Raw genomic sequence first — 14298 nt, forward strand, 5'->3', positions numbered from 1 at the left:
GAGGACATTGGTCATACTGGATTTCTTACAGCACAGAATAACGGGAGAACAACTTAAATATTCCCAACAAACATTCTTTAAATAAATTCAAATACATTCAGACAATGAGATAGTTTTCAACAGTTTCAGAGAACAGGGTATGCTAGTAAGAACATAGAAATCTGATCAGGATTACTAACCGAAAAACCCTTTGGGATAGTATGAATTGTGCTATTTCCATAGATAAGTAGATAATTATGCAAATCAAAACTTAAGTATTTGCATTTTCACAGAAAAAATATTTTCAAAGTGCTTGCTAAATCGTAAGTTTCTAAGATTTTTAGAAAATGTCTTTTAAATTGTCTTAACTTTTAAATAATATCTTATTATTTTAAATTAAAGTAAGTCAAATTAGAACATATGTCTCATTTGACAAACAGAAAAATACCTCAAAGAAGGATTTCTATTAAGGCATTTGGAAATGTTCACACAGTTTAATTACATAAGCTATTTCCTGGGATTTGTTCTAAGGAATTAATCATAAACATGGACAAAGATTTTCCTGTAAGACTGTTTGCTAAATCTGTGTGGGTAAAGCAAAAGCCAGCAATACAAACAGCTGATAAGAGATGCAATGTTTAATTATGTATGTTCATAGTACACACTACCCAATAAATTCTACTATGTCTTCTGGGTTACCAACCCACAACTTTAATCGAATTAAAATAAAGATTTTTTTTTTTTAGAAATTGCTTCCATGATCTACTTGTACATCATGCCATCATTGGCTGTGTGCCCTTCAGCTATTAACCCTGCATCTACTTTGCAATAGGTATAGGTATAGGGAGCAGTGAAGCATCTGAGAACATCCATGAAGGTTACATGTAAGCAGTGCTTATATGGTAGATTTAAGTATCTGTGCATCTCCTTGGGCCCAATCACCCACAGACGCCAAGGGCAACTGCACACATAAGTTTATGTGAGATGTTTGTCCATGCAGAGTGGCGATATCTGACAAAGTGATAATACATGCTTTTCAAAAAGCTTTCCAAAAATATGTGTGCATTCGTTTTATAGGCATATAAAGTCAAATTTTAATAAATAAAATGTAACACTCTGCTCAGAGTATGACAGACGGTGTACAATGATGGAGACCAGTTAAAGACAGATCAGTTAAAGAGAGGTTTATAGGATCAAATATGGAGCTGTAGCTGGAGTGGCTAATTAGTAAAAATCCCTCCCACCCGGCAGAGGAGATAGGTATGGCTAAGCTTCCCTGGGTTTAGAAAGAGAGAGGAATCCTGGGAAGGAGAAAAAACAAAAAGACCTGAGGAAGAGAAGAGAGAAGCTTGTCTTGGTTTAGGTGGAAGAAAAGCATGTGGCTGGCGTGGATGGAGATTTGGCCCAGATGAAGAACATTAGCAAGTATTTGGGATTATGGATGAGAAGTAGCTTTTTATTAAGTAGCATCAAAATACATCAGACCATCCCTCAACAGCTTCCCAAGACGAACACCCCTCACTCACTCTGTAACAGAAACTAAACTGAAATATTCTGTGCTAATCTGCTATCTGCCAATAAGACACTCCAACCCCAACAGTCCAAGAGCGACCAAAGTCATTAATACGCCCATTTTTTTTTTCCACTTTGGAAGTCTACATTAGGCACAGTTTTGATGTGCATAGTGCTGAAATTGATATGTCTATAACGTTAATACTCTGTAAGCTTGTCAAGAGTTCCCTTCAACTGCACCACGCAGTGCTACTGCCCGTGGACAATCAGGAACAGAGAAACAATCAAAGAAAGCTCTTTGAATTACTGCAGAGGGACAGTCAAGTCTAAGGCACAGTGTACTCGTGTGCCGATGCACAGTATAGGCCTGAGGCTCTTTCCTGGTATTTACATCTTGACACCTTTACTGTGCAAATCACAGTGATACTCTGCACTAAAGTAGATGCAGTATCCCAGAGAAACATTAGCCCATACCTCTTAATAGTACCAATTCACTACAGTGTCTCGTTATTAGACTTTTAATTAAATTCACACCAGGTAACTATAGCATAATGTTAAAGTTACAAACGAACGCATCTGAAGAACTCTGCAGTGGAATGAAGAAGAACTGGGGGCAGGAAAGCATGGATGGAGGGCCAGCCAACATGTAATCTGTACTCAGACTATATCCACAATAACACAGTACCATGTACAGGGGATATACAGCATGAAAAATGCTAAAACTGATAATCTTTCCCAGAACAAATATCCACTGATAGCTATCTTTACATTTTCTCTCACCATTCTTGACAAAACACCATCCAAAAATGGTCTGGGGCTTCCTGGGGTTCAAAGGAGGTCCGGCTACAGCTCTCCCAGTGAATGGAACCACCCTCTTATCATTTCCATATGCAGTTGCACATTAATATTTAGAACAGGAAAACCATCTCTATTTAAAGCACTAGCATGAATGCATAGCTATGCTTGCTTTCACCTATAAGGGAATAAACTGTGCACTTGTGTTTACTGTTAATTTTCAGGTAAAAAATGTAGGTTATATTGACTAGGTTCCTAGTGAAATTATTAAGGGTTGTTAAACTCCCAATGAATATTAAAACCAAGAACAAGCTCTGTTTTGTGAGTATAGTGAAATAATAATTTTTAAAAGCCAGTACAATGTGTACTTTTAGTTATTTTCCAAGCCACCATTTTCAAAAGTCAAGCCTATTTTCTGAAATGAGTTACTTCATTAGAATTACAGGGAGGTGAGTTGAGTGTCAATTGAGTAAGTTATTTACAAATACTTATGCCTCTTTCTTAGCTTCTTTATTGTTTAATTTCTTTGAATTAAAAATATGTGCTGATACATTTGAGAATGCTTACTTTCAGGGGAAGATGTGGACTGAGAATGTTCTAGAATGGTACAGATGTGGATATGACTGCCTCTAGACTGATGACTAAAACGCTGTACATTTGCAGCCTGGGAAGATGCTCAGTCAGTGATGTGTTGCCATGCCAGCATGAGGACCTGAGCTTGATCCTTAGAGCCCATGTAAGAAAGCTGAGGAGGGTGGCACACCCTTCTCATCTCAGCACTAGGGAGGCTGAGGCAAGCAGTCTCCTAGGGCTATCTAGCCAGCCAGCCTAGCTCAGTTGGTGAATGCTGACCAGAGAGGGACACTGATTAAGAAAGCCAAACCAAACAATAACAATAACAATAACAATAACAATAACAATAACAATAACAATAACAAAAAGAAGATAGGAAAGGTGATGAATAGTCCCTGGGAACAGCACTCAAGGTTGATGTTTGGCCTCTATACATGCATGTACCCTTTCCACCATACACACACATATAAAATAAAAGCTATATATTTATTAATATTACATAGCCTCATTCTTTGTTGATTCCCTCTCTCTTTTCCTATTAATATTTAAAGGAGGCTTACATTCACCTGCAGGTTTGACCCAATCCCTACTCTCATTCAGTGGAGACATTGCTCTTTTTCATTCAGGGAAACAAACCACAAGGGGAATTCTGAGAAAAGTAAACATTGAAGTCCTCCAGGGAGACAGAAAATGCTGTTTTCACGGAGTCATTCACAATGGTGGAGGTTTTCTCCTCCTTAGAGTCAGTGGGGTGCTGTCTACATCACTGCAGCCAGGCGTACACCACGCAAGTGATTCATATTTACTTACATGACACTTAGTGGCCATGTGACTTTATTGACGCCACTGCTCAAATGCCCTCTTGGTACTCTCCTGATACAGCCATCTTTTATCTTGATTAAGCATATGTTAAAATGTAAGTGAACTATAAGGTAGTTATATATGCTCTCATTAGTGAACAGCAAGCAGGCAGAACAATAGAGTTCATGAGAATATTTTCCTATGTGTGTAGAATGTATCTGGATCACATTTGCTCCCCATCTCTCACATGTATACTCGATCCCCATTCTGCTGTTCCCTTTCCCACTCATCTCTTGTCTACAAGTCTACACATCTCACTCATTCTCTCTCTCTCTCTCTCTCTCTCTCTCTCTCTCTCTCTCTCTCTCTCTCTCTCTCTCCTCTCCTCTCCTCTCCTCTCCTTTTCCCTCTCCCTCTTTCTCTCTACCTCTTTCTCCCTCTGTGTCTCCCTTTCCCCCCCCCCTCAGTTTGAAGTTCGTTTTCTTGCTCCTCTTCCATCAGGAGGATCTAGTGTGAGGTCAGTCAGTAGATCCTTACATAGAGCTACGGTCACGAACTTACAACACACTTGCCTCCTTCACTATATGATGAGCTTGGGCAGACCACCCACTTGAACTTTAAAAATACTGCCCTTTGTGGGCTTACTAAAGTCACCGTGACCTCCTGGTTGCAAAATAAGGCTTTGGTTTACACGTTTCCCTGTTTTCTTTAGTTTTTCACAATTTCATTTTATCACTCTGACTTTAAATTGACATTTCTTTCTACCTTCTCCCAAGACAGCAGGCCAAATCCTGTTGTGTTTGTTTGATTGTTTGTTGTTTGCTTGTTTTGTTGTTTTGTTTTGCATTTTTTCCGTTGCTTCCTTTTCACTCTCAGGGGTAGAAATTAAACTGATTTCATCACAGCTGGAGCCCTGGCTGGTCTCTGAGGCCTGCTTTGGCACATGGCTTACCAGCTAATGTAAAGCAAACAGAAAACATAATTTGTCCTTTCTTACAACTAAGACTCCCCAACCATGACTCATTCTGCAGGAAAAGAAGCCAGGGAGGGTCTCTGGCATCTCAGACCAGAACACCTGAGGATAGTCATTGAAGCTAAGCTTAGCAAAGCTCACACACACTTACAGTCAGCCAGACAACCCATAGAATTAGTCCTCAGTGTTGACGGTATAGTGTTACACAGCAACGCTCACTCCCACACATAGGTTCTTCCAATTATTGTAGACAGCTGAGCAGACAATTGCAAAGATATAGCAGAACATGTGAGCAACAGTTTAGCCACAGCTGAATGTTTTCTTCTTAAGCTCAGAGACGTTGATCATAGAATCCTTGACCTATTGCTTCTCTTGCAAAGACATTGAACAGACCTCTCACTGTCACATGATTGACACCATACAGCAAGTACCTGATGGTCTTTCCAGGATCGGCTTCTATGGTCCAAGTGCAGTGGAGGTTGTTGTCATATGGGGCAGGGTAGCCAGGAGAAAGTATACGCCCTGATGTGGCTGCATGGATTAGGCCTCCACATTCGGCTGCAAAAAGACAGAGAGAGGAGAGGTCTTACTCGGGCGTCTGCCTGGGCTCATATTTAGTTTTTCAAGCAAGCCCTCGCATCCCTATATTTATCCATAGGAAAGAAAGTAGTCACCTGCCCATTGCTTCTCTTTTACTTTTTTCCAAGCTAAGCTTGTACAGGTAGTCCAAATCTCCAGTGCTATCACAGCCCAGCATGCAAACATCAGCACCCTCTTGCCCTAGCTCCAGTGCCAGCTGTGCATGCAGTCAACACTGCACAATGCAGGCCATCTATCCTTCATTCCTAGCATGTGCAAACATGTGCACACACACCTTGGGAGCTGGCGCAGAGGCCTATCCTTGCAGCCACAACGCTGCCACTTCCAGGAGTTTGGCTAGAACTACTCACAAAAGAGTTGGGCTTGTTGACTGTTGCCTCAGAGAAGGCGGGGCAGGGGAGGGAGATGATCTTCACCTGAGTACCCGCCCCTCCCCACAACCAGTTGTATACTATTCTTCCCTAATTACACATGGCCTGGGAGTGGGGGTCTCAGGACATGACTGGGTATGGGGAGCCCCACCTAAAGGCCATGGGGGAATTGCCAAGCATTCTGGGTGCACAGCTTCCAGGGTGGCTGCTGCCGATGATAACTCTTTTATACACTGTTTTGTAAGCAAGCCTCATAAACTCCTTGGTTCCAAGAGTGAACTATGTCGGGAACTGAACCTCAGTTTGATGTTGGGACCTTAGGAGCGGGATAGATCCTCCCATGTATATCCCTGGGGATGCAGCCAGCATACATACAAACACAGTAACTGAGCAGTAAGATCCATGCCTTTTCCCAACAATGTGTCACACACAACATGAACTCTTTGGCCTGGCCTTTGAAAGGAGTCTGACCCAGCTTTCCCGACTCACCCACACAGGAAGGCATAGGCTTGTCCCACACCCTCCGGTCCCCACTCAAGCAGGTCAGGGTACTGCTGCCATGCATTGCGTAGCCTGGGTTGCAGCTGTAGAGAACCACAGTGTCTGTGAAGTGGCCGTCATCTCGGATCCTGTAGCCGTAGTTAGGGATGCCTGGGTCCTCACATTTCACTAGGTCAAAACCTAGAAGGAGAGAGGGGCAGGTGAGTCAACTCAAGAGAGAGTGCACATCAGCCTCTCAATGGCAGACCTTGCAGTGTGGGAAGAAAAAGACACAGGTGTGCTTTCAAAGGAAAAGGGAATCGTGGGTCTTGGTAAGGACTATCTGCAAATGGCTGTCACAGTCACTCTTCTCTCCGACTATTTTCTGCCTCACAGGGTTCTGTGTTTCCACCATCCCATCCTCATCTCTGGCCAGCATTCTGCCTTCACCAGCTCAAAGTTCCTTTCAGCCTCCACATGGAGCTCCTTCCTGTTCAACTCAGACTTTCCTGAGGGACGGTGTCAAACTTGAGAGCACTGTGCAGGTGGCTCACAGCAAGAGTTCATAGCAGGCTGAATTACTTCGCCAACCTCCTGACACCTTCCATACCTCCAAGATCTCAAATGTCATGGGAATTCAAAAGCTGTCATTGGGGCTTTGGAAATAACCCAGTCTGTTGGTTAAGTGCCTGCTATGGAAGCCTAAGACTGGAGTCTGGATCCATAGGAACTACATAAAATGCCTGCTATGGCGGGAGCCAGAAACAGGAGGTTCCCTGGAGCTTGCTAGCCAGTCACTGAGCTCCAGGTTTAGTGATAGCCCTTGTCTCAAAAAATAAGATGAAGAGCAATTGTGGAAGACACTCATGCTTAATCAGTGCCTTCAAGTACACATACGATGGATGCGTAGTGACAAAGTCATTCCTGCCCACCCACACTGGGTCCCACCAGCCATAGTCCTGTAGCTTAGTCTTGAGCCACCTGAGGACCTCATCAGTTCAGAGTCCAGAAGGACTCACAGAGCTGTCTTCACATGAGCCCTTAAATGAGTAGAGGACAGAAATGAAGATGGATCTTCCGTGGCTCTGAAAGCTGTACACTGCTTTCATGGGAGGTAATATTTTAGGGCTGTCTGTAGAGCCAGCCACACCCTAACATATTTTACTGTAGATCATGATGCAAATTTCAGTGATTATAAAAAACAGAGCTAGAAAGTTGTGGAGCCATGAGGTCTGTTTGCTTCCATTACTACCCAACATTGCTTTCCTAAATTAGAATAAATTTGAAAACGGATATATGACTTCCCACACTGTTTGCCTGTCAAGCTTGCACGCCTCTGAGGAGAACTGCTCTTCACATTTTCAGTCTGACTTTACTCCAGCAAACTTTAAATAAGCAAGACTGAGTCCTGCTAATTTGTAGGATGGAAAGGAAAGAGCAGGCCGCTGGTCATTTTCTGAGCTGCACCTCAGCTTTTCTTTTGCAAAGTTCCCTGCTCTACAGAATCAGACTTCACTGGCCACAAAGGCGTTATCTTCCCAGTAACTTTGCTCTACTCTCAAATATTAACCATGGAAGAAACTGGAATGCAAGAGCAGAAGCAACCACCATATTAGTGCAAAAGGAGACAGTTGGAATTGCCACAGCTCAGTGTAGGTGTCTGGAAGGGGCCTCAGTTGCATGCAGCCTTGGAGTTGTGCAATTTTCCATCTCAGTAAAATACTAGAGCCTTGTGCAGTGTGTGAGCAAGTCCTCCAGGGCCTCAGGGCTGCCTAAGACCTGAGTGGTAATATAAACTGGATTGTCCTGATGCTGTTTCATGTGGCTTTGGAATTTGAAGGAAGGTGTCACTTGAAATGAGCTTCAGAATGCAATCCTACCCAGGTCTTGGGACAACAGGACAGAATGACAAGCTAGGCTGCAGTAACCTCCCACCTGGAGGAAGGTTCCTTTGGTGATAGCAAACGCTGTGCCCAAATGTTCCATGGTCTTAAGCTGTGAGTGTGCTGAGCATCATCACAGCGGACACACACTTGGTACTCCATTAAACAGACAAAGTTGAGGTAGAAAATTATCAACACTATGAAAACAATGTTGAGCCTTATCATCAGTACTACTGTATCAAGGCTCCCTGCCCGCTCCCGGCCCCCCTACCTCCCCCCATCCCCCGGCCCTCCCCCGACTCCACCATCAACAGAAGCATCCAGTTAGTGTGACATTTCACACATGATCGGCTACCCAGGTCCTGTCATTGAGGGACCCAACTGCAGACCACACAGAGGAGACTCTCTACACATTGCACCCGTGAGGGCGCCAGGCTCTAAGGAGTATCTGAAGTTCATCTCACCATCATCCAAAAGTCCATCTGTTAAGGACAGCTGGCATCTGGATGTTGTAAGTTTATAAAAATGCCACAGGTGGATCCATGTTCAGGATGTGCCTAGGTCAAACATGCTAAGATGGATTGCTATAAGATGCTGTTAACAACATTGAATAGAGTGCATGCTTGATCAGGTCTTTAAACTGCATACCGGCTTGGCATCTGTGAAAAGTGCCTGTTTTGATGTGATGGTCTCAGTCACAGTTGGAGTAGGGTAAGTTTTTCATTCCACTAATGCTTATTAAGTACTCAAGTATACATACATACATATACTCAAAAGTATATACATTCACACACACACACACACACACACACATCACACACACATCACAAAAATTTCCATATCCACTTTGGGGGAAGATGAGAATGGGCACACACAAGTGGTCACAGTGGCCATTCAGTTTCACAGTAGATCATGCCTTCAACATAGAAAGGGCAAGGGTGCCTCCCTAGAAGACTTTCCTTATTGTGGATGTGTGTTTGCCTTTATAAAAACTTGATCAAACATGCAGCTCACCCACTGTTGGCAACAACCTGCTATAGCCACCCAACTGGGGCCAGCCACATTCTTGGGTATTCAGTGGTTTCAGGAGAGCATGGCCACCACTGCTCAGATGGACACAGATGTGAGTGCTTATATTAATCAGAACACGTGTCCCTTACTCTAAGCAAGTGTGTTCTTTGTGGGACCAAATCTGCCGGGTCCACAAGTATGTTTATTTCACAATTATCTTAGAACATTTTTCTCTCTTCTAAAGGCTTACAGCCTTTATTTGAAGCAAGGAAGAAACATTTTTTAAGTGAGAGATAATAACACATGTCAGTAAAAATGTCAACTGAATTTTATGTGGAGGAAGGTTTAGTGCCTTTTCCATCACCTAGTCTAGGAATTTGTTTGTACCACATGTCGGGCCAAGCAGGAAAGGAAGCTGGTTATTGATGAGGTGGACAGTCAGTCTTCCTAAGCTATGTATTATTTCTTCCTGTCTTTTATTATTGCTTCAAAAGGTCACACACAGTCCGTTGCCTTGTAAAAGTCCTGCGCTCAGTTTCACACACCCGCAGGCCTACCAAGGGTCTTCTGTGAAATAAACCCTTCCTCGCTAGAAGGTGGAAGAGTATTTGGCCATTCCAGAACTCATTTGTCCAACAGCCAATCCATCAAAGAAAGCTTTGTTCTCCTAAACTTCTAATGGCTTGTTAATCAGAGGCAGAGGGGTACACAGAAGGTGACTTTGGGCTATAGTTTAGTAGGGAGAGAGGAAGGTATGTAGCCTTCCAGAGCTAATGCTGAATGTCACTTGTACCATGAAGGACCTTAGTCACATGGCATGAAAGAAGGTTCTACCTCTTTGGGCATTCAAGTTTTGATCAGTTCCTGCCTAGTCTCCAGCCTTTGAGCTATCAAGGTTCTAGCTGCCCTGTAGACAGACACCCCTGTAGACTCTCTGGGTCTCCATGAATAATGCAATCCAAACCCATCAGTAGCTAGGGGAATCTAACACTAATATCAAATACTGATAAAGGCATTGAGTTGATATCTAACTGCAGAAGTCTGAAGTGATGCTACGTCGTTCTAGGATGTCTCCACTGTTTTAGGAAAACATTTTTTTACTGCATACAGCTTATTTTCTTAATCCAAGTTATTAGAAGACACTTTGCTTGAATCTGCACAAAAATTTTCTCTGAAAAAGAGACATATTCAAAATTATGTGAACTCAAAAAGACCTCTAAAGAAGTTTATCTGAAGTCCACTAAACAGTAATGGGTTAAAAATGCAGGAAAGTAACCTCTCTGCAGTAAAGCCACAGGGCTGCCTGGAATCAAGGTGAATACTGCCTGTGTGTTTTCTTTATGCCACAGAAACTTTGAAAAATAAATCAAGTTACGTGTGTCAAAACATTATGAAGAGCTGTAGTCTACGCCTGAATATTTAGTCATTTTGTTTCTGTCTGTCTTCTAGAGATTTCTTCATAAGTCACGAATGCAGCCAAGATGCTAGGAACAAGAAGTTCTAGTCAAAACAAGACCCACACATCACGTAGACTAAAATTACTCCCTAATATCTTTTTGCAACAATTACCCACTTTGATATTCTTTATGCCGTATCTTTTCTAAAACATGTCTTTTCTCTTCCACCTCTCTCAAGTCTAATGAGGACTTAGTAATGAAGTAGACTGCATTTCCACCCTCTAATTTTTAAGTTAACTCTTCCCTCTGCTTGCGCCCCTCTTTGCAGTAAGGCCAGGAGCAGGGGATTTTTAGCTCTGTCTGTGTGCTCTGGAGAATGCATCTTTCTGCTAAGTGAGCTATTGAATCAGGTTAGTGAAGGCACCTGACACCCAGGGATCCTGAGTACCTTCCCCTGTGAGCAGCTGAAACCATCAGACACTTATGACTAACCACTACCTCATAGCTTTACACAAGGCATTTCAATGGGCACAATGTTCTTGTTTTGGCAAAATAATCATCTTCTTAGTAAAACATGAAAGTTTCCCATCTCTAAAAATATGGACAATCACTTCACACATCTGCTTTAGATAGGAGAAATATACTGAACCCCTCCCCCGCTAAATATTAATTTTGTTAATTCTATTTGTACTAATATGAAATAAAAAATAAGTCAGTACAGGGTTACCCCTTAAACTAATTTTTGTGATTTATTTGAAAAGGAGAGTTAATTAATATTGAACTTCTTGAAGTGGTTAATTGAACAGTGCTCTAAAACACAAATCATATTCAAGAATAAAATTCTCCAAGAGAAGCGTGTTTGGTTTGAGAGTGTTGTCATAAATCCATGCCATTCCTTGTTCATGACTACTAGAGGTTTTCATTGATTTATTAGGTGAGGTATTTTTTCATTAATTGATTTCATTTCCTCCATATATTAATTTTTCCACATATTAACTTTTAACATCACTTTTTATTATTTTTATATAAGACCCCTGAATCAAGACATTATAAAATTTCAGTAAAATCACAGCTATGATCATGATGTTGATGGTACTGAAATAAAAATGTGAGTTTCTGAACTGTAGGGAGAGACAAAAAATAAAAAATAAAAAATCTAGACTGGAAATCAGATCATGAAAATACCTCCTTCTGCCCCAAGAGGCACTACAGGCAGGCCTACTGGGTCATATGTGCATCAGTAGGTGGCAGATAGGAGAGAATCCGAAACAACCACCAGACCAGTGCTATAGGGCCCAGAGAGCTAGCCTGTGATGACCACCAGTGCAGCACCAGTGCAAGCTTGGGGATGGGGGAAAACCATGCCCGAGATGACTCCTGCCCAGTGCCATAATACAAGATCAGGGCATAGCCCTCAGGAGACCACTCCTGAGATGACCCCAGATACTTGGAGACCCCAGACACTCAGAGACCCCAGACACCACTAAGAGGAGCAAGTAAGTGGTGAAGAAATAGAAGAGGAAGACAAAAAGAATGGTGTGTTAGAGAGGCAGAACTGGATACTTGAGGGTAGTGAGGAATAGACCGATGTTACCACCTGAGATGATAGTGAGGTCCTGGCCTGTGCTGCAAGGGCAGGGGAAGGGGAGCACTTCTGAATCTGTGGCCCTGCAGCAGCAGGGGTCTCTTACCACCAATGACATCTCTGGTATGGGCTGCTACCCAGGGACATGTTGATGTCTGAGGGCTATAAAAAACTAGCCCCATCCCTCTTCTCCACATCCTGGCAGAGCTGGCCCTGGGGCTATAAGAACAGGAGAGCTGACCCTGGCCCTAGCTAGCTGTAGTACCCCATAGAGCAGGAGTTGTGGGTGAGCCTGTACTGTCTGACAATACCTGTGTAGAAGAGGTGGCCCTACTACATGTTTCCCATGTGGTGGTATAACAAGGAAGAGATACCCTCCTCTCCCCTTCCCTGCCAACATCTGTGACAGGTAGGAGACTTGGCCTTGCATTTGTAAGCAGGAGAGCTGTCCCTGCCCCTCACCAACTACAACACTCTGGAAAGGGGCTCTGCACCTTGCCTGGACAGCACAGTAGAGCTGACCCTGGGTGGGGGGAAGGGGGTTGGTGCACAGGTGAGCTGGCCCTGCCTCTTGACTACTGGGAAGTGGCACTGACCTTGGAGAAATACTCTTCTCCACTTCCTCATCCTTCACCATCAATGCAGGTTGTAGAGCTGGCCCTGGGGTCATGACAGTGGGAGAACTGGCCATGTCCCTCACTGGCTACAACAGAGAGGAGGCCCTGCACCTCGCCTGAACAGCAGGGTAGAACTAGCCCTGTTTGTGGAGGTTGCTGCTGAGCCAGCCCAAGGTTGTGAGAGTGGGAAAGTGGATTGAAAAGCCAGCTCAGATACCTCGCAGGCCCAGGCTTTGAGTTGGCCTACTCAAACATCTATCCCATTAATGAACTGCCGGAATGAATCAAGGGATCAGTCCTACAGATCCAAAATTATAGATTTTCCTTGCCACAGGGCAACAACAAAATATTCAGAAGGAATCCAGAAGATTCCAGTATTGACAGAGTAGCAGAAACCCAAGGCCTCATATCAGACCCATGAGTCATTGCAAAGAATATTTGCAAGCAAAGACGTATAGACAAGAGAGGATACTGTAGGACACTCTATGACAAACTACAACTTCCAGAGTTAATTTTATTCTCTCTTTTGGTGGGGAGATTGCAAGGGTAGAAGTTGGGTGTGAGGGTAGGGGAGATGAGTGGGATTGGGGTGCATGATGTGAAGCTCAAAAAGAACCAATAAAAAGGACTTAAAAAAAAACAACAAAGAAAATGCCTCCTGATATTGCTAAAACCACCCAGTACATTTTGTCAAGTATCTCATGACTGAACAATGAAAATACACTAATAATTTTTTAAAATGAAAGGATAAAGCAAGGTTACTACAGGTAATGTCCTTTCAAGTTGATCCTGAAATATTACACCATTATGAAACTGTGGTCTATATTCAAGTCAAAGCTTCATAGCTGGTTGGCTCTGCCCTCATGAGAGGAGTCAAGAATTGGGACAGCATCCATTCTGAAGTATCTTTGTAGAGGAAGTCAAGTTCCTCACCCTCTGATTTCTCTTTCAGCATTACTACTTTCTGGATTTTGGGGCAAGGATGTATGGAGCAGGGGTAAGTTTGACAGAGAAAGAAAGTGAGGTGATAATCTACCTGTGGCCATTGTCCTCGTCTATGCACTAAGCTTGAAACTTTGGCCAAGGACCTTGATTCACTTTCTAAGACAGTCATCAACAGTTTTGAGCAACAAGCACTGCTGTGATCAGGGAGTGGAGGAAAGAGGTCCTACCTTCTGCTCTGGAACCAAGAAAAAAAAAATACCAGTAAAGCATTTTGCTAAATGCTGGGGGAAATGCTGGAGTATAATGTATGGAGAGGTGTCTCGGGGCTGGCAGTAATAGATCACACTACGAAGAAGACAGCCATTTGGACAATTCTAGAAGGAAGCATGGGCACCTTACCAAGTCCTCAAAACCAGAGTGAAAACACACTTGAAAGACAGTTCTTTCCTCAGGCATGGCAGAGAAAGAATGTGGTACCCAGAGAAGAATGAATGATGTGCATCCTACCCATAACACCTGCATCTGCTGAAGCTCCCTGTCAGAGGGGTGGGCCTGGGGAGGAGAAAGGTTGGGGAATACAAAACACACTGAACTGACACTAATATATCACTGAAACTGCTCAGGGTGCCACAGAGATGCTGGGAGTGACATACACACAACCACAGACCCACAGGGATGCTGGGCATGACACACTCCACAGACCAAGTGTTTAAGAGTTCATTGGTGTGGCGCACACCTTTAACCCATGCACTCAGGTGGATCGATGTGAGTTCGAG

The 14298-nt window shown here is 43.3% G+C and overlaps 1 protein-coding gene and 1 pseudogene across 1 annotated transcript in view; one reads left to right on the forward strand and one right to left on the reverse strand.

Annotated features, from left to right (window-relative positions):
• Nucleotides 1–14298, reverse strand: part of Csmd1 (CUB and Sushi multiple domains 1) — a 1555368-nt gene that overhangs the window by 215678 nt on the left and 1325392 nt on the right. Inside the window, exons 24-25 of the mRNA XM_051170014.1 lie at nt 6094–6285; nt 5065–5191 (exon numbers count right to left, since the gene is read on the reverse strand). Of these exons, the coding sequence (XP_051025971.1) occupies nt 5065–5191; nt 6094–6285 (319 nt within the window). The remainder of the gene's footprint in view (nt 1–5064; nt 5192–6093; nt 6286–14298) is intronic.
• On the forward strand, nt 11566–11648 carry LOC127210363 (uncharacterized; annotated as a pseudogene).

This window comes from Acomys russatus, chromosome 27 (assembly GCF_903995435.1).
Source record: "Acomys russatus chromosome 27, mAcoRus1.1, whole genome shotgun sequence".
In the NCBI taxonomy this organism is placed as follows: Eukaryota; Metazoa; Chordata; class Mammalia; order Rodentia; family Muridae; genus Acomys; species Acomys russatus.